Source organism: Propithecus coquereli, unplaced genomic scaffold (genome assembly GCF_000956105.1).
Source record: "Propithecus coquereli isolate 6110/MARCELLA unplaced genomic scaffold, Pcoq_1.0 Scaffold77, whole genome shotgun sequence".
NCBI lineage: Eukaryota > Metazoa > Chordata > Mammalia > Primates > Indriidae > Propithecus > Propithecus coquereli.
In genome coordinates this window covers 9,125,237-9,142,869 of record NW_012153840.1, presented here as the reverse complement: position 1 = coordinate 9,142,869, position 17,633 = coordinate 9,125,237, and the positions used below count along the sequence as shown (strand labels likewise).

The 17,633-nt window shown below is 53.4% G+C and overlaps 1 protein-coding gene across 1 annotated transcript; it reads right to left on the bottom strand.

Annotated features, from left to right (window-relative positions):
• KLHL21 (kelch-like family member 21) lies at positions 1 to 9,690 on the bottom strand. The gene is made up of 4 exons (XM_012662619.1): positions 8,593 to 9,690; positions 6,227 to 6,632; positions 3,806 to 3,878; positions 1 to 2,643 (listed from the first exon to the last, which is right to left on the bottom strand). The coding sequence occupies exons 1-4, from the start codon at positions 9,680 to 9,682 to the stop codon at positions 2,353 to 2,355; spliced, it is 1,860 nt and encodes a 619-aa protein (XP_012518073.1). The 5' UTR covers positions 9,683 to 9,690; the 3' UTR covers positions 1 to 2,352.
• Between the last annotated feature and the right edge of the window lie 7,943 nt (positions 9,691 to 17,633).

The window sequence follows — 17,633 nt, the reverse complement described above, 5'->3', positions numbered from 1 at the left end:
CCCACAGAGCAGACAAAAATAAATACGCACACCCGCCCTACTCTCTGGGGCAGGACCAGATGCTGGACACTGCAGGGAGGGTGTCCTTTATCACAGGAGTCTCTGAAGTCATATAAATACAGAATATAGTAGGGCAGTATTAAATAGTGAATCTTCATAATTTAATTTGTAGACAGATGAAAGTTCTGTACGTGTAACACAGGGACAGCCCCATCCCCAGGTGGCCCAGAATCTGTCCTAAAGTCAGGGTAAGGGCACCTGCAGGCGGTCAGGACATTACAGCAGGACGGGGGCACAGAGCCAAGCCCATCTCTCCTGCACTGGCCCACACCAAAGGCCTCACTGAGTGCTGCCGGCCATGGCAGAGCAGCAAAAGGAGCAGGAACCCAGAGCTCTTCGACAGGATCAAGGCCTCCCAGCCCAGCCTCCCCTGGGAGGCTGTGACAGTGGTCGTCACAGACCGGACAGGGTATGTTTTCTCTGGCACCCAGCGCAGTGCCCTGCCACACTCTGCTGCTAACAGGAGACGAGCCATCCCAGAGAGCAAGAACCACCTCTCAGGGACTCAGCAGCTACAAAGCTAAGTGAGGCTGTGGGAGGGAATTCTAGGGCTGGTAGGGACAAAGGACCATTCTCAGACTAGGAGGCCCCCAGGGAGCAACGGACAGAGCAGGCAAGCTGGGCCCTGCTCGCTGGCACCCAGGGAAAGGCCCCAGGCATAAAGCAAGCATGGAGGCGAGAGGGGTTCCACGTGGCCCGCGGGAACCACAGCTGAGACAGTGCTGTCCCACTGTCCTGCCCGCCAGTGCCTGGCACACAGCAGGTGCTTGGTCATGACCGATGTGTGAAGACCCAATGAAGGAGGAAGGGCTGCTATGGGCTGTGACCGCGCCAGCTGGGGGCTCTGGGACGAGATCCACAGTGCGTGACAGTGTACTGGGGCTCTTCAGGAGCACACAGAGGCAAGGCAGGGCCACCTGCAGCCCTGCGTGGTGTCCTGGGAGAAATTAAGGCAACCACCCATGCCATCTGGCTGGTGAAAGGGTTTTAAGTGCAACTTGTTAAGTGATGGTGCTAAAACTATGTTTTTCCTGGTGAGAGCACAACTCCACAAGTTAGTTTACTAAGAAAAGGCAACTTAATAAACATCTGCTTTCATTTTCTCTAATAAGGAAATGCAGCCTAAACATCCTCTTCTCTAGCAAGGGAAGGAAGGACAAATTCATGCAGTCTACTGTGGGTACTTTGAGGGGCCCAAACCACCCAATCCCTGGAAACCTCCTGCTTCCAAGAGAAAACCAGGAGTCCCCACGCCGTGGCACTTCCCTGGGAGCATCTCCTGCAGTGGCTTTGGCAATGGCACTTTGTGGGTTTGGAAATCAAACAAAGCTGACCCTGGTTCTAGCTCTCTTTTCCCTCTTTTAATGGTCAAACTGCAAGCATTTCAAACCTTGGAACCAACCACCAGGGCCAGCCGTGCCCAGGGCTCCATTGGAAGCAACAGGACTTGACTCTCAAGCTCGGCGCCTGCAGCTGTTTGCTGAGCTGACCATCAGTGATGGACCCACGGGGCCTCCCAGGAAGGAGCTACAGCTTTGCAATGCAGGCTTCCACCCTCTCTCCTTCACTGGCCTGGGATGAAGGCCCAGCGGAAGTCTCCAGGCCAGGTGAGGACGCACTAGCGGGGCAGACGCAGCATTTGCCACGGCATGTCCTCAGGAGACAGGAAACTCAGCAGACCCCTCTGCACCCCTTGAAGTTCCTGCTCAGTCCCTCTGCCTGTGCTCGAGCTCTGGGAGGCCCACCCTGTAAGGTGACTTGGGGTGAGCCCCTGGCAGATGCCAGGAGCTAGGCGGAAAGACCCCCACCCTGTCTAGGGAGCTGGCTCACCGGGACGCCTGGCACTGGACACAGGGCCGCAGCTGGCCAATGTCTGCTGACCAGTGATGCTCCAGGCCATTCTCAGCACCTCACGGAAAGCCCCTCCCCTTCACTCGTCACCCCCACATTGTCTCCTCTCCCAAGGTGGGAGCAAGCAGGCGCAGGTGGCGGCAGCAGGAGGGGTGTGTGTCGCATGAGTGAGCTGGGGGTCTGCAGGCTGGGGGTGACCTCTGGGAGCCAGAGACACGTGCTGGCAGCAAGGTGGCTCCTTCTCAACTGAGGGGGGCATTCACAACCGGCTTTGGTGCCGGCAGCTGTGACTCAGGCTCCAAAAGCACAGGAACCATCCAGGCGATGGATCCTAGGACTCGCTCAGCCACCCAGAGCCTGTGCTCGTGCACAAGGCGGGGTCACTGTCCCTGAGGAGGTGATGGTTACCTGCACCGAGGCCCTCACTGGGCCAGGCCGGGGCTAGTGCAGCTCCTCTGGGTTCTGCGGTGGCCGGTGTCGGCCTGCGTCCATGTCATTGCCACTGTCCAGCTCGAAGCCACGCCGGCCCAAGAAGGTCTGGGGCATGAACTGGCGGAAGATGCTGACGCTGCCGTGCCAGAAGGTGGGCTCTGGGAGCCGCCCCACCACGCTCCACGCCCGAGTCTCTGGGTCATACGCCTCTACCACGTCCGAGAGTTCAAATGTATTGTCATATCCCCCAGAGACATACAGCTTCCCTCCCAGGACGGCCAGGCTGCCCCCCACGTGCACCTGTGGGCCAAGGGGATGGGTGAGTAGGTCAGCAGCCCAGGGACCGTGGGAGACAAGGCATGCCTAGTCAGCGCCCCCCAGAGGGCAGCCCTGGCACTCCCTGGAGACAGAGGACGTGCCAGTGCCCTCCCTACACCTCAACTGAGAGAACAGGGGGCTTCCCCAGGCCTGGGTCTGGCAGGTGACCCTGTCCTATGGTGGTCAGGCGGCCACTGCACCACCGGCTCCCCCCGCGTGCAGGCCGTGCCCAGTGCTTCCTTACGTTACCCTTGGAACCTCTGCAACGGCCCTCTGGGGTGGGCACTACTGTCCTCTCCGCCTAGGGATGGGAACACTGAGGCTCACGTGGCTGACAGTGGCAGAGCTGGGACTGGACCCAAGGCCTGGGCTCCCAACCACAGGACGGTGACTCCATCTTTTCCAAATTTGCTATGATGAGCACGGTGGAGAAATACCAAGTTATATCTCCTAAACATAAGGATGTTTGGCTGTGCTGTACACCATGTCGTCAGCTATCACAAGATAGGTTTGGGAATGTTAGAAGACAGAAAACAAGGCGTGGGCAGGTGCAGATGTGTGTCTGGGGCTAACAAGATTGCCCGCGTGGCCAAACGCCACTGACTCTCTCCACACCGTTACACTGCCAGGCCCAGCGCCTCTCTTCTCAACAAGCAGAGAAGGGGAGACCCTGTTCAGAGCACACAGCCGGTGCTCAATAAATGTAATCCCAAGGTCAGTCCCCAAAGACTCCTGCCTGCTATCATCCCCTCTGCTACAGCCACATTGGACTGCTGGCCATCCCACGGAACACACCAGGGCCCCCTGCCCCAGGGCCTTTGTAGTTGCTGTCCCTCTGAGGGACACTTTCCAGGTGACTGGCTGGTTCTCTCCCCTCCTGCTGTCTGGCTCATAATAGGTGCTCAATAAATACAGCTCCGTAAGCTGTGTGATCCTGGATCCTATTTAGCGTATGTGTGTCTCAGCAAGCCTCAAGTACAAAAGGAGGGTAACCCCAGCCTTCTACTGATTGCGGTGACACTAGAGAGAGCTCCCCACAGGCCTCAGCCACCACAGCTGTGGGTCCCAAACACTCATGACGACACTTTGGTTGCAAAAACAGGACCAGCCTGTGCTTCTGACACTCACGTGTCTGCAAATTTACCTGATTCATAGACGGGATCTTGTCCCACTCGTTCTTCACCGGGTTATACACGTCCACCTCGGCGGAGTCATCCCTGCGGAGGGGAGGACAGCTGGTCAGAGCGAGGAGGAAGCCCCTGGGGTGAGGCTGCAGCCGACACCCTCAAGGCCACCTCCTTTGACCTGGGTTTGCTGATGCCATGGCAGCTCCCTTGCCCTCAGGGGCCTGTTCCAGGCACCAAGGCCAGAACCCAGCCTCACTCCCCAGACCCAAAGGTCAGGCGCCTGGGTGCCCGGAGCCTGTCAGCACCTGCCACCCTCTAGCACCTGCCCCACTGTGGCCACGGTGGCACCCTTCAGATCTTGCCAGGACCATGTTCCTTCCCACCTCAGACTTCGAACCACCCACCCTACCCCAGCCTCCTGCTCCTCCTCCCGATTTTGACCTCAGCCACCTTTTCAGGCCATGTGCCCTGGACCACTCCTTGCCACTGTCCCCAACATCCCTGTGAGTCCCCAACGCTGTCCCATTCACTGCTGTGTCCCCGGTGCCCGGCAGGCTAAGTTCAGTTACAGGAACGAAGACCCAGCAACGCCCCCCTTCACACCCCCACAGTGAAAGGCTCAAAGACACAGCCTTGAAAAGCAAAGATACAAGGAAAAAAAAGTAACAGACATAATGATGATCACAGGACAGGGGCTAGCAAAAGGGCCAGACAGTGAGTATTTTAGGCTTCGTGGACCAGACGAGTACTGGACGCTGCCACTGCAGCGCAAGGTCAGCCACGAGGAGGCTGGCGCGTTCCAACGAAACTTCATTCGTGGACACAGAAATCTGACTCTCTCATAACTTTGCACTGTGAAATGTTACTCGTCTTCATTCCCCCCACCGATCATCTCAAAGTGTAAAACCAGTTTTACAGTTTGTGGCTGGATCATTAAATACTGGCGGGGCCGTCCCTCCCCGCTTTCCCAGCAGACACGCAAGCCGCAGGCAGACCACCGGGCTGGGCGGTGCACCCCACTCCTCCTCTGCGGGCTCTGCACCCCCGCTAGGGGGCCGCCTGTGCCTCACCCAAGACAGGGCACTGTGGGGGAAGGAGGCCCATGACAGCAGTCTCTCCACTGGTGACAAGGAGGACGCTGGGGCTGTGGCCCCCACCCAGCACAGGCTGCCTCCCTGAGGACAGCTCATCCGGGAGCCACTCAAAATAGGTGGCATTCCAGGCAGGGGGCTGTGAGGTTCCTGAAGAGCTGAAGTGCACACACAGGGCAGCACTGGGACAAACACTTGAAGGGCCCCGCCCAGGCCCTGCCCCCGCTCCCGGGACCTTCTCCTTCCCCTCAGGTCACATTGGTGGGAGAAACCTTTCCAGAGCATTCGCTCCTCCCACCCACGTGCGAAGGCTAACAGGGGCCTGGGGGCCCCCAAATGCCTCCAAGCTGGTGACTGCCCTTGGGCACAGGCTGCTGTCCTTGGGCACAGGCTGCTGGGGTGGGGGGCCTTCTCAAAGGCACTTGGCATGAACCACGGCCTGCTGGGGCTGCAGTGAAGGTTCTGGCACTCTGACAGGTTGTATTTATAGCCATCTCCGCCCCTTTCTGAAGACACCTCCATGACTTAGGAAGAGCTGGGTGAAGGGTCAGAGGATGTCTTCTAATGGGACCAGAGCTGGCAGAAATTCCAGGGCTTTCTCAGAGCAGTTGCTTACTAGCATAAGATGATATGGCCCCCCCACAGCCACCTGGGTGACAAGCAACTTGGGGAGGAGCCTATTGTCTCGGGGTGGGGCAGAGAAAGGCCAGTGCTGCTTAGGCAGACAGAGCACACATCCTCCAAGGCTCCCAGGTCAAACCCCCAGAACAGTTGGGCAGTGCAAAGGCAATTTATGTAATCAAAGCACTTGTACCCTGGGGAAAAAAAAGCCCACGCCAGAAGGGCACAGAGGGTACCGTCAATCATCCATTCCTTCTCCTTCCCTCCTGGCCCTGCAGCTTCAAGGCAGGTTCTAGGCCAGGGAGGGAGCAGCAGCCGTGAACAGGCCCACAACAGTGAGCAGCAGACAGGGGGCTCCTGGCCCCTCCCAGATGCTCGCTGCCCAGTCAGGAGGGGCATCTGGCTGTGACAGACAGGCCGCAAGACCAGCAGATACAGTGACCCACTGTCTGCCTGTCTCTGCTCTGTGCTGACAGGATGCAGCTAAGCCCTTTTCCTCAAAGAACCTAACTCCATCACTCTTGGGATGGTTCGACTAAGAAAACCCAGAACTGCTGTGAGAAAAGGGGTGGAACAAGCACCCTGGGGTCAGAAAGTCCCAGCCCCTGATCCCAGCTTGGCCTCAGTTTCCTTATCTGTGAAGTGGGGAGAACAGTGCTGACATCCTTAGCACAGGACCTGGTGAGAAATACCACACACGTGGCAGACCAGGCACCGGGGACTCACCTGACAAAGTACATGAGTCCATTCAGAGTCACAGTCTTGGGGGCGAAGGACCAAGGCGGGAGCTGGCCACAGTCCACCAGTGACCACAGGTCAGTGTCCGGGTCGTAGCACTGCATCACCATGGTCTCCTTGCCGGCCAGGGAGCCGATGGCATAAAGCCGGCCACGGCAGGCGGTGGTGGAGCAGTTGTCCATGGGGTAGGCCATGGGCTGCAGGGCCTCCCAGGAGTCGGTGGTGTGGTCATAGCGCTCCGTGCTGTCGGCGGCCACCACGTACAGCAGTCCGTCCAGCACAGAGGAGCTGTGGTACTCCCGGGCCTTCAGCATGGGCGCCACCTCCGTCCACTCGTTCACACTCGAGTTGTACCTCCACACGCAGTCGTAGAGCCGGGAGCCATCGGACCCACCTGCCAGGATGCACAATGGGCAGACCGTCAGCCCACTCAGGTGAGTCACCTGCCGTGCCTTCCTGAGCTTCTGCGAGGGCCTCTCCCTAAACTCACATCTTCTCTCCCCAAAGCCCAGGCCAGAAGCTCCATGCTGTGGCTGAGGCAATGCACACGCTGACCACTGCCAGCAAGGTGACTGTGCCCACCTCTGCCGGCCCAGCAAAGGCCCTGGGCGCAGCCTCCATCTGGATCCCTCCACATACAGACATCTCAAGCGGACCAGAGCATCAGGCCTCAGGGGTAGCTCTCCTGGGGAGCCACAGGCATGTCACCAAATCCTAGGCTTCCTGGGCACCCTCTAACCAAGGCTGTGCCAGGACGAGATGAGAGGAATCCATTTCTGTAAGCGAGAGACTTAACACAATGCTACAGGGCACTTCTGGGCTTCTAGCCCTTGACTTTGGTCCAGGTTACAAGGTGTGTTTTGTTTGGAAAAATTCACCAAGCTGTACAAGTGTGATATATATACTTGTATTTTTATTTCAATAAAAAGTGAAATAAATAAAACAGTACTGGCTGTAATCATAAATTATACTGTATCTATTAAGGATATGAGAATCCCCACAGTGTGAGGGACCCCACAAATTCCGGGGCTGCACCCCTTGGCCTCCGAGGCTGGCGCCACAGGATGGAGCAGACATGACATTCTACAACAAACCTTTTATAAAGTCACTCTGATGGCCTCCCTTCCAAAACAGAACTGTGTGGAAGGCAGCTGAAGCCAGCTTTCTCGCCCCCTTGAAATTCCCTACGGGCAGCTGGATGGAATAACCCAGCCACCTGCCTAAACCCAAAGGATTAACTGCTCAGCTATGACATTTATGGAAGGGTGTGCAGGAAGTGGGGCGAGTTTGGCCAGTTCTGGGAAGGAGTTCTCTGCTCAAAGTCATTGGCCAGACTTGGGGCATGGTGGGGGGGATGACGATGACAGTCCACAACCAACATGGGGACAACCTCGAGGTACTCGCGGGCAGAGGCTGAACTTGGATCAGGCCAAGGAAGCTGTGGCCAGAGGGCCAAGGATTTCCCTGGGCTGGGACGTGTCCCCCTTGTCAGGTGAGAGCCCCACTGGAACGCTGGAGCATGTCACAGAGTGGGCTTTGTCCCGACGTGCCTGGTGGGGCACAGTGGCTGTGATAACCCATCCCTAGCTCCTGGTGTGATAACAGAGCCTCCAATGCCTGCCTGGCCGGTTCTTTCCTTATATAGCAGTCACAGAGACCGCCCCTCCTTGCCCCTGGGAAGGAGGTAGCTCATGCTTGAACTAGGATTCATCTTTAATAAAAAATGTAGGAGAAGCCTAAGAATCAGGCAGGCTGGGACCCGCCCACCATGACTTGGCAGTGTTTTGGGGTTTGGGCCAAGTAACTGGAAGAAAATCTCTGAACATGTGACCCTGTTTACAGTTGCTGGCTAGCTCAGCCTAAACGCCATGTGACCACAGCACAGAGCCTAGGTGCAAGTCCAAGGGAACCTTGTCAGCGGTGACAAAGAGTGAGTCAGGAGCCACGGGGCCCAGCAGGGAGGGAGAAATCCCCTATGGGGAAGGGATGCCTCACTGGGCGTCAGCCTCCCACCCAGTCCTGGATTCCTTAAGGAGAAAAGAAAGCGCCCATTGTGCGGGCTGAATGTCCCAGTGCCTTTCAACCACATGGGGGGAGGCACCTGCGGGGCAGGGAGTTGGCTCAGCCTGGCAGGCCCGGCCTCATGGGGCAGAGACCCACAAGCAGCTACCTGTCCCCGCTCACACAAGGGGTCTTTCTTCAAGGTTGAAAGTATCATCTCAGGTAGCACAGGCACCCGTTTCCCAGCTTGGACTCAGGAGCGGCCCTCGGATTCCAGGTCCTGTTTCTCCCGAAAGGCAGGTGGGCTCCGCCCCCCACCCCGGGGGGAGCAGGCCAACCCCCAGCCCACTCACCTGTCACGTAGATGTCATTGCCCAGCGCAACGATGCTGTAGCCCCCGCCCAGGTGGTCGGGGAACTCGGCCAGGTAGCGCCACTGGCCCGTCTGCGGGTTGTAGCAGTCGACGGTGACCAGTTCGTCGCAGTCCTGGTCGCAGCCGCCCACGAGCACGAGGATCTCGGCGAGGCCCGTGGAAGGGCGGGGGCGCATGCGGGGACAGGGCCCGCGGTCGTGGCGGTCGTAGCGCGCTGCCTGGAAGTCGCGCGCCTCGCGCAGCAGGCGCAGGCAGGGCGGGCAGCGCGCCACCAGAGGCTCGGCCTCGACGTGCGCCAGCAGGTAGAAGCGGCGCACGAAGGGCAGGCGCACGGCCTCCAGCAGCTGCGGCCAGTGCGCGGCGCGGCGCGGCGGGTCGGCCCGGACCCAGCGCAGCGCCAGCTGGTAGGCGGCCTCCTCCTTGGGCACGCACAGCCCGTCGTCACGCAGGTAGCGCAGCAGGCGCGCCAGCGGCAGCCGCTCCAGCTGCTCGGCGCCCAGCTCGCCCACGTGGCGCAGTATGAAGCGCTGAGCCGCGCTCGCCAGCCCCGCGCAGCTGAAGGCCTCGGCGAAGTCCTGCATGTCCAGGCAGTTGGCCAGGTCGAGCTGCTGCTGCAGGAAGGCGCCGCACGCCTCCTTCACGGCCGGGAACTGCAGCAGGTCGGCGGCGCGCAGCAGCGGCTCGGCGTTGTCGCCGCTCACCGCCACGCGGCCCGTGTAGCTGAAGTCGAGCAGCAGCTGCAGCATGTCGGGCGGCACTCCGTGCAGGCGCACCCGCTCGGCGCGGCTCTCGCGCAGCTGCCCCGCGAACATGGCGCGGAAGTAGGGGCTGGCGGCCGCCAGCACGGCGCGGTGCGCGGGGAAGTCGCGCCCGCCTGCCGCCTCCAGGGTCACGTCCAGGAACTTGCGCTCGGCGCGGAGCTGGCTCAGGCCGCGCAGCAGGCTCAGGGCGTGCGCAGGGTCCGAGAAGGGCAGCACGGCCAGGGGCGCCGGCCGCTCCATGGTGCCTGGGCTGCGGGGACCTGGGACGCCGCGGCCGTGGCCTGCGGAGAGACGCGGCGCGCCCGGCATCGTCGCTATAAATACGTCTGGGCGCCGCGGCCTCCGGGGGGCGGGCCCGGGCGGAGCGGGTTGCCGCCCACTTAACCGCTCCGGGCCCGGCGGCGCCGCCCGTCCGGCCGCCGGCCCTAGCGCGCGGGCCGGCCTCCCCCGCGTGGGCCGCCCGCCCCGGGCTCCCCCGGCTGAGTCACCGCCGCCCGCGCTTCGCTCCCTCCCTCCGTCCCTCCCTCCCTCCGCCCTCCCCGGGCTTCCTGCCGCCTCCCGCTGACGCCTGAGCGGGGATGGCGGGTGACAAGTGCCAGTTCCGAGGGAGGCGCCGCTGCGCGCGGGCCCGGGGGCCTGCCCGCCACCCTCCCCGGCCCGGCTGCCGAACGAAATCCGGGCGAGGCAAGCGCGGCGCCCTAAACCGAAGCCACCCCCTTTCGCGCCAGATTTCCCAACTGCAGGAGCCCCGGAGCCCCTGGGCAGCTTGGTAGGAAGGCTTTGTTTTTGTTTTTGAGTTCCGCTCCTTTCTAGGGTTGCTAGATAACCCTGTCACGGGACAGATTCAAACGATAAGATTTTTACAATTCAAAGACCAAAGCACGAACAAGTATAAGGTTTTTCGGTGACTTTGTTTTCCTGGCGCATTCATAAGTGACACCGGGCCAGATTCAGGATCAGCCCCGCGGTTCCTGCAGGACTTTCAAACTCCACAACACAGTCATTAACTTTTGTCTGCTTAGGAGGCATAGTTTTAGTTTCTAAGTCAGAGACGCCACTTCAGGCTCCAGAGCTGTCCGCCCAAGGGGGCAGGCCTGCTGGGGGGCACGGTGGCCTTCCTGGAGCAGGTTTTCCTGTTCCATGAGAGGAGTACTACGGTGCGGAGAGTGTCAGCTCAAGGTCAGACGGGGACTGCCTAAAACACTAGAAGACGAGGCCATTCAACAGAGTGACAGTCCCTGTGCCATATTGGAGGAAGGAAGGAATCTCCCTCATTTTGGTTCCAATAGATAACAGTACCACTTTCAACGTAACTGTAGAAAAAAAAAAAAAGACTCCTCACTTGGAAGCCATTTTTTCTTTAGTTTAAGGTACGCTTTGCTCAGTTTTAGAGAAACCCCAATTTCACCTTCAGTTCTGTTTTGCAGAGGACCAGCCCCACCCGCAGCCTGGGGGTCTTTATAAAGGTATTCCTGATGAAGGCGCCGGCCCACGTGGGTCTCAGGGCAGGCCAGGCACCCTGGGACGTGGCTGTCATTCCTTGATTCTGGCTAGGTCGACACAGCCTTTGGAGAAGACATTTTGTTTTTATTCCCTCTCCGACATGAGAACTGTAGGCTTTCTCTTCTACTTGAGAATCCCACGTCGTCTTCCCCTGAGAATGCATCTGGTCTAAATTTCAGGGTCGGCATGGGAAGCACAGGCCCAAGTAAGAAAACATTCAGGTACCCAGGCGGGCAGCCTGTTGCCCATAGAAGGACTGTTCGCACAGCTATTAACAGCAGCGGCAGCATTCCTTGGCCCAGGAGCCCAGCCAATAGCTTACTTGCACAGGCTTTGTGACAAGAAAGTCTGAGTTGCCAGGAAGTGGGATGTTTGTAGGGAAAAAAAACTATAGTCCGTCAGGGTCAGCTCATCCACCTTGTGAAAATCCAGTGCTTAAATCTGTAATGTTTCTGTAGTTGAGAACTGAGTGGGTTTTTTGTATTCCTAACAGGGTGTTATTTAAGCATCATGTTTTAGCCTTACTATGTAAGGCTTGAAGAATGATGATGTAGATATTTATTGAAATGGAAAGATGTTCACACTATAGTGTTAAGTGAAAAATCAATCGGATTACCCAATTTGTTATATGTGTTCATATGCCTAGAAACAAATTGTGAAGTTAACATTTTTTCTAGGTTGGAAGGTTCATTTTGTTTTTGCTTGCATGCATTTTCTTTCTGTACTAAACATACAAAACCTGTGTATTAAAATAAATTCAAAATAAAATTAAATTTCAGTTCTTGAGAAAAGTATTTTTGATATCCCGGACTTAACAGGCAAGCATTTGAGACCATGTGTATATATAGTTAAGTGAATAAAGGAACGTGGTTAGAAAAGAAGGGAACAGATTTAGACCTATCAGCTGTGTCTGGAATTTAAAATAACCTACTAACCCAGGCATACTATTTAATTCCTCTTTTTGCTTGTCAATCTCATGAGTTCAAAATTAGAATGCGAGAAACTCATTGAACTCAGTATGACAATGCCATCTATATAATCAGCTAACTGTATTAATTAAGGTGATTTAAACTCTTCCAAGATCATCCAACACAATGGTGCGGTGGAAACACTATTGTTTGCTGAGGATGATGTTAACTCTGCCAAATGAGTAGTAGTTTATGGGGAAATGTTTGTATTTATAAACTTCAGTCATAAACATTTTAGAAGTTTATTCTAAAATAATAAAAATGCTCTTTGCCTAAATAACTTGTTTAAGATAATGTGATTTGGCCGGGCGCAGTGGCTCACGCCTGTAATCCTAGCACTCTGGGAGGCCGAGGTGTGAGGATTGCTTGAGCTCAGGAGTTCGAGACCAGCCTGAGCAAGAGCGAGACCCCATCTCTACTGAAAATAGAAAGAAATTGGCCAAACAACTAAATATAGAAAAAATTAGCTGGGCACGGTGGTGCATGCCTGTAGTCCCGGCTATTCGGGAGGCTGAGGCAGGAGGATCGCCCAGGCAAGAGAGTGAGACTCTGTCTCAAAAAAAAAAAAAAAGATAATGTGATTTAATGTGTGATAATGTGATTTAACAAATAATGGTTCTATTTATTTATTTTATGTATTTTTTTAGAGACAGGTTCTCACTGTGTTGCCCAGGCTGGAGTGCAGTGGCATCATGAGAGCTCACTGCAGCCTCAAACTCCTGGGCTCAAGCAATCCTCCTGCCTCAGCCTCTTGAGTAGCTGGGACTACAGACGTGCACCATCATTCTTGGTCAATTTTTCTATTTTTTATAGAGATGACAGGGGTCTTGCTATGTTGCCCAGGCTGGTCTCGAACTCCTGGCCTTAAGCAATCCTCCCACCTCAGCCAAAATGCTGGGATTACAGACATGAAGCCACCACACCCAGCCTATAATGGTACTCTTTAATTCTAAAAATTTTTTTTTTTTTTTTTTTTTTTTTGAGACAGAGTCTCACTGTGTTTCCCGGGCTAGAGTGCCGTGGCATCATCCTAGCTCACAGCAACCTCAAACTCCTGGGCTCAAGTGATCCTACTGCCTCAGCCTCCCGAGTAGCTGGGACTATAGGCATGCGCCACCATGCCCGGCTAATTTTTTCTATATATTTCTAGTTGTCCAATTAATTTCTTTCTATTTTTAGTAGAGACGGGGTCTCGCTGTTGCTCAGGCTGGTTTCGAACTCCTGAGCTCAAACAATCCACCCGCCTCAGCCTCCCAGAGAGCCAGGATTACAGGCGTGAGCCACCATGCCCGGCCTAATTCTAAAAATTTAAACTACTTAATTTTGATATTTGAATTCTAATTTTGGGCAGATGGATCAAAAGGTGACTGAGATCACTTTAAAAGTTGCTAAGCTATTAGCCTCTTTTTTTCCTTTGAGAATATTTAGGAACTCGTACCTTAGTATTTATAGAGTCGGAAATGATTGTGCCTTTTTTTAAAATTTTTTTTTTTTGAGGCTGGTCAAGTGAAGCAGTGGGAGTGGAGAAGGAACAAAGGAATCTGTAACTGGTTGTGATCAATTAGTTGTAAATACCATGATTGTGCCTTTTTCCCTATTACACACGCTGATTTTTTTTCTTTTTTCAAACTGTTTAAAATGTTTTTACTTACAATATCTTTTTTTTTTTTGGGACAGAGTCTCACTCTGTTGCCCGGGCTAGAGTGCCATGGCATCAGCCCAGCTCACAGCAACCTCAAACTCCTGGGCTCACGCGATCCTCCTGCTCAGCCTCCCAGGTAGCTGGAACTACAGGCATGCGCCACCATGCCTGGCTAATTTTTTCTATTTTTAGTTGTTTGGCCAATTTCTTTCTAGTTTTAGTGGAGACGAGGTCTTGCTCTTGCTCAGGCTGGTCTCAAACTCCTGAGCTCAAACGATCCACCTGCCTCAGCCTCCCAGAGTGCTAGGTTTACAGGCATGCGCCACTGCGCCCAGCCTATTTTTTCTTTTTAGAGGCAGGGTCTCCTTGTCTTCCAGGTTGGAGGGCAGTGGCCTGATCTTGGCTCACGGTAGCCTTGAACTCCTGGGCTCAGTAGCTAGGACTGCAGGCTTGAGCCACCATGCTCAGCTACCACCCTGATATTTTCTGATTCTGGGCCTCCTAAGGTGTGGCTTGTAATGCACTTACTATATATAAACCTTTTTCTTTAAGGAGTGTTACAGTATTCTCTAGTTATCAAATGCATTTATATAGGTAAAAGAGATATTGTAAATGGGGATTGTAAATGGGGCCAGGCTTGGTGGCTCACGCCTGTAATCCTAGCCTCTGGGAGGCCAAGGCAGGAGGATCACTTGAGGTCAAGAGTTACAGACCAGCCTGAGTGAGAGCCAGTCCCCATCTCTACTAAAAATAGAAAAAATTGGCCGGGTGTGGTGGGAGACTGAGGCAGGAGGATCGCTTGAGCCCAGGAGTTTGAGGTTGCTGTGAGCTAGGCTGATGCCACAGCACTCTAGCTCTGGCAACAGAGCGAGACTTTGTCTCAAAAAAAAAAAAGATATTGTAAGTAAAAACATTTTAAACAGTTTGGCATAGTGTTAGCTATTACCTTTATATTCTACTTGTGTGAACCATAATACAAGAAACCCATTTGATTCTTCTATGCATTAAGTCACATTCCTCACTATATGAAAAGCTGACAATATATGGTCTAGAGATTAATGTTTTCAAATTATTCAGACATATATATTCTTACAGTAGTCAAGGTACCAAAAGTTGAAAACAATACGATTTTGAGGAATTTTCACTTTTTTCCATCTCCTGGAAATGAAACTGAGCAAGGCAGAAAACAGGGCGGGAAGAATTCATGAGAATATACTATTAAGCTGAACAAAAAGCTGAAACATCAGAAAATTGTTCTGGGAAAAATAAACCTTTGGTTATGTTCACACCCACACTCAAGCACAAAGAGTTAAAATGGAAGCAGAAAGCTTTTCCGGAATGTTCCCTAAATGAATGCAGTGTAGCCAGTGAGATTTAGGAAGGTGAAGCTATATTTGGTAACTCAATTAAAATAACTACATTCTCAAGTTACTTACTGGGAAACCATGGTATTAGTATTTTTAACTTGTCACAACCTGCGCTAATGTTGGCTCTTTTCCACCTCTCCTAAGCAACTGTAATCATCCGAGAATTAGCATTCAGTAGCAGGTATAATTTTTTTTTTTTAACCAGAAAATAAAGAATCATAGACTAGACACTAGACGAATATGGCTACTGTGGCTAGTGCTCTTGAATTAATCAAGGAATTCACGATTCGCCCCCTGGAGCCCAAGGAGTAGTACAGTACACTTGAGAAATAAACTAGAGATAGTCAACAAATCTTAGCCTACCATATAGGGAAAATCAACTTTATTACCCCACAGCTATATTTTATGGTATTGAGTTTAGGTCAACTACTGGTGTTATAGTCCCCTTTTTTTTTTTGGTTCAGTCTCCATAGAGACTGTCAAAAATTGCCAATGCCAACTTTAAGTATTGGGAAAAGTTTTCAATTAGCAATAATCGTGTGCCTCAGGTAGACCTCATTGGCTATGACACTGCATGGCTGTAGTCCATCTTTTGAGATTACGGAAGGATGGTAAACATTAACGTCTAAATTTCTAAGGGAAATTGAAGAAGACACAAAAAAAGTCCTTTCTCCATGAAGTGGCAGGAAGGTACTGGATCACACTTATGTACTAAGATTGCTGTTTACTGAGGACATATCCCAGAAATATCTACTGAATACCCACTCTGGGGAAGAGTTATCACTTGGTCTGAAAATCTGTCACATGACAACCCAAGTTTGGGATTTTCCTTGCTTAGTGAGACTTAGTGGTCCAATATAGGTCCCTGAATTTTAGGCTTACTTTTCCAACAAGTCCATTATTATTCTGAGCAAGTTCATTAATTCATTTGAAGTTTGAGAATCAGTTTCTTAATCTGTGTGTGTGGGAAAGGATTTAATGTTTACTATGTGAAAAATTTACCACAGGGACTAATGACAGGGGTAAAAAAATTTGCTCCTTTCATTTGTGTTTCAACTCTAGTAATAATTCTTTTTGGTATTTACATTCTTAAACTACCAAAAGGATAATATCCTCCTTAGCTCTTTTTTATTCGGGCAGAACAAGTTGCTCCTGGTGAATCTGACCCTGGGTAGCACTAGCTAACTTCAGGATATTTGCTCTGGCCAGTGATCAGGGAACATTCCAAATCCATGGCTAAATCATTTGAAATTCTGTAAGAAATTGCTAATAAAGTATTGACAGGCCAAGTCCAAAATATCTCTGTTTTTCTCTTAGGAATTTATCTGTTTTACCTTGTAAAGCACCTCAATTTATCACCTCTGGGGAGCCCTCCAATGGGCTCAGCTATTGCAGAAATAATAAAACAACAACAACGGTAAACTACCATTTATTAAGCCAGGCACTAACTAAAAGTTTTATAGTTTAGGAAACTGAGGCTCAGAGAAACATTTCTAAGATAAACTCCGTTACCAGTCTAAATGTTTTCATCAGAATTATCTTAACCACTGAAATAGTAACAGCCAACTAATGTAGCATTCTGTCAAATAACCTCATTGTTCCAGTAAGTCCAAGAGTCTGTTTTCTGATTTAAATAAAAAAATTTGTCACTCCCCTTTAACAGTTTGTCTTTGAAGCTACCAAATAAGTTAATGAATCATCTGCATTTTGTATATACATTTTTTCCTTTCAAATGGTTATTAAAAATGTTAAAGAACACCAGGCAGCCTTTTGGTAATTTCATCAGGGCAATCAACTAAGTATTCAGAGTCAACCTTCAACATATGAAGTTGTAAAATACTTGGTAGTCTGGCATTTAAACACTGCCAGTGGTCAATTAAGTGTCAATAAACAAGGTGAATGTAAATGTCAATACCATACATCGCATACCATGTTTTCACCTCACCCTCCACCATTGTAATCCTATGAAGAATATTTTCAGGGTGTAAAGTGAGAAAAGAGAGGGGGGTCCCAAGGTCAAGCGAAGGCGAAAACAAAAAAACAATTTAAGGCAAACATCTTTAAGACACTGACAACGCTAGTATCGAGTTTTTTTTTTTTTTTAATACACTAACCCGGCACCCAAAAGCGAATCTGGCAGACACCACGAGAAAGAGCCTAGTCCGACCCCAGGCCAGCGGGGATTGGCCGGCGGTTCGCGGACACCCGGAGCGGGCAGCAGCCGGCCAGGACACCCGCAGCGGCGGAAACAAACTCGCTCCGCCCGGCCCAGGCGACGTCAGCGCCCCGCCCCCGCTCCCCACTCCCGCCCGGCCGCGGGGACCCCCGCCCCACAAAGGGGCGCAAACCCCAGGCGCGAGAGGAGAAAGAGGAGGCGCCAGCCGCCGCCGCTGCCCTTCGCGACCAAGGCCGTCAGCCCCGCCCCCGCCGCCCCGGCCAACCGCGCCGGCGGAGACCGAGGCGGTACCGCCCGCGCCGACCCTCCCCCCAGGGGCCAGGCCGCCGCGAGCCCCCACCCCACCCCCGCTTGAGCGGCCTCGAGCCCAGAGGACACCGCCCCCGCACACCGGCCGCCGCCGCGCGAAGCCCCATGGGCGCTGGAGTCCTCATGGCGCCTTTGTGCGCCGCTCTGGCGGAGCCGCGACTACGGCCCCCACAATGCCCCGCGCCTGGCTCGCGCCACGCCCCCGCCTGCCTGTCGCCACCGGACTACATTTCCCGACAGCCCCCGCGGCTCTCCCGCCCTCCCTCCCGAGACACGAGCCGAACTGGGCGTCAGG

Bases quoted from the DNA above. Each gene is read 5' to 3' on its own strand.
- KLHL21 (XM_012662619.1), bottom strand. From the start codon at position 9,682: ATGCCGGGCGCGCCGCGTCTCTCCGCAGGCCACGGCCGCGGCGTCCCA. The intron at 6,633-8,592 runs GTGAGTGGGCTG...GCATCCTGGCAG, and splicing joins CAATGACATCTACGTGACAG to GTGGGTCCGATGGCTCCCGG. The intron at 3,879-6,226 runs GTGAGTCCCCGG...TCCCCTCCGCAG, and splicing joins GGACTCATGTACTTTGTCAG to GGATGACTCCGCCGAGGTGG.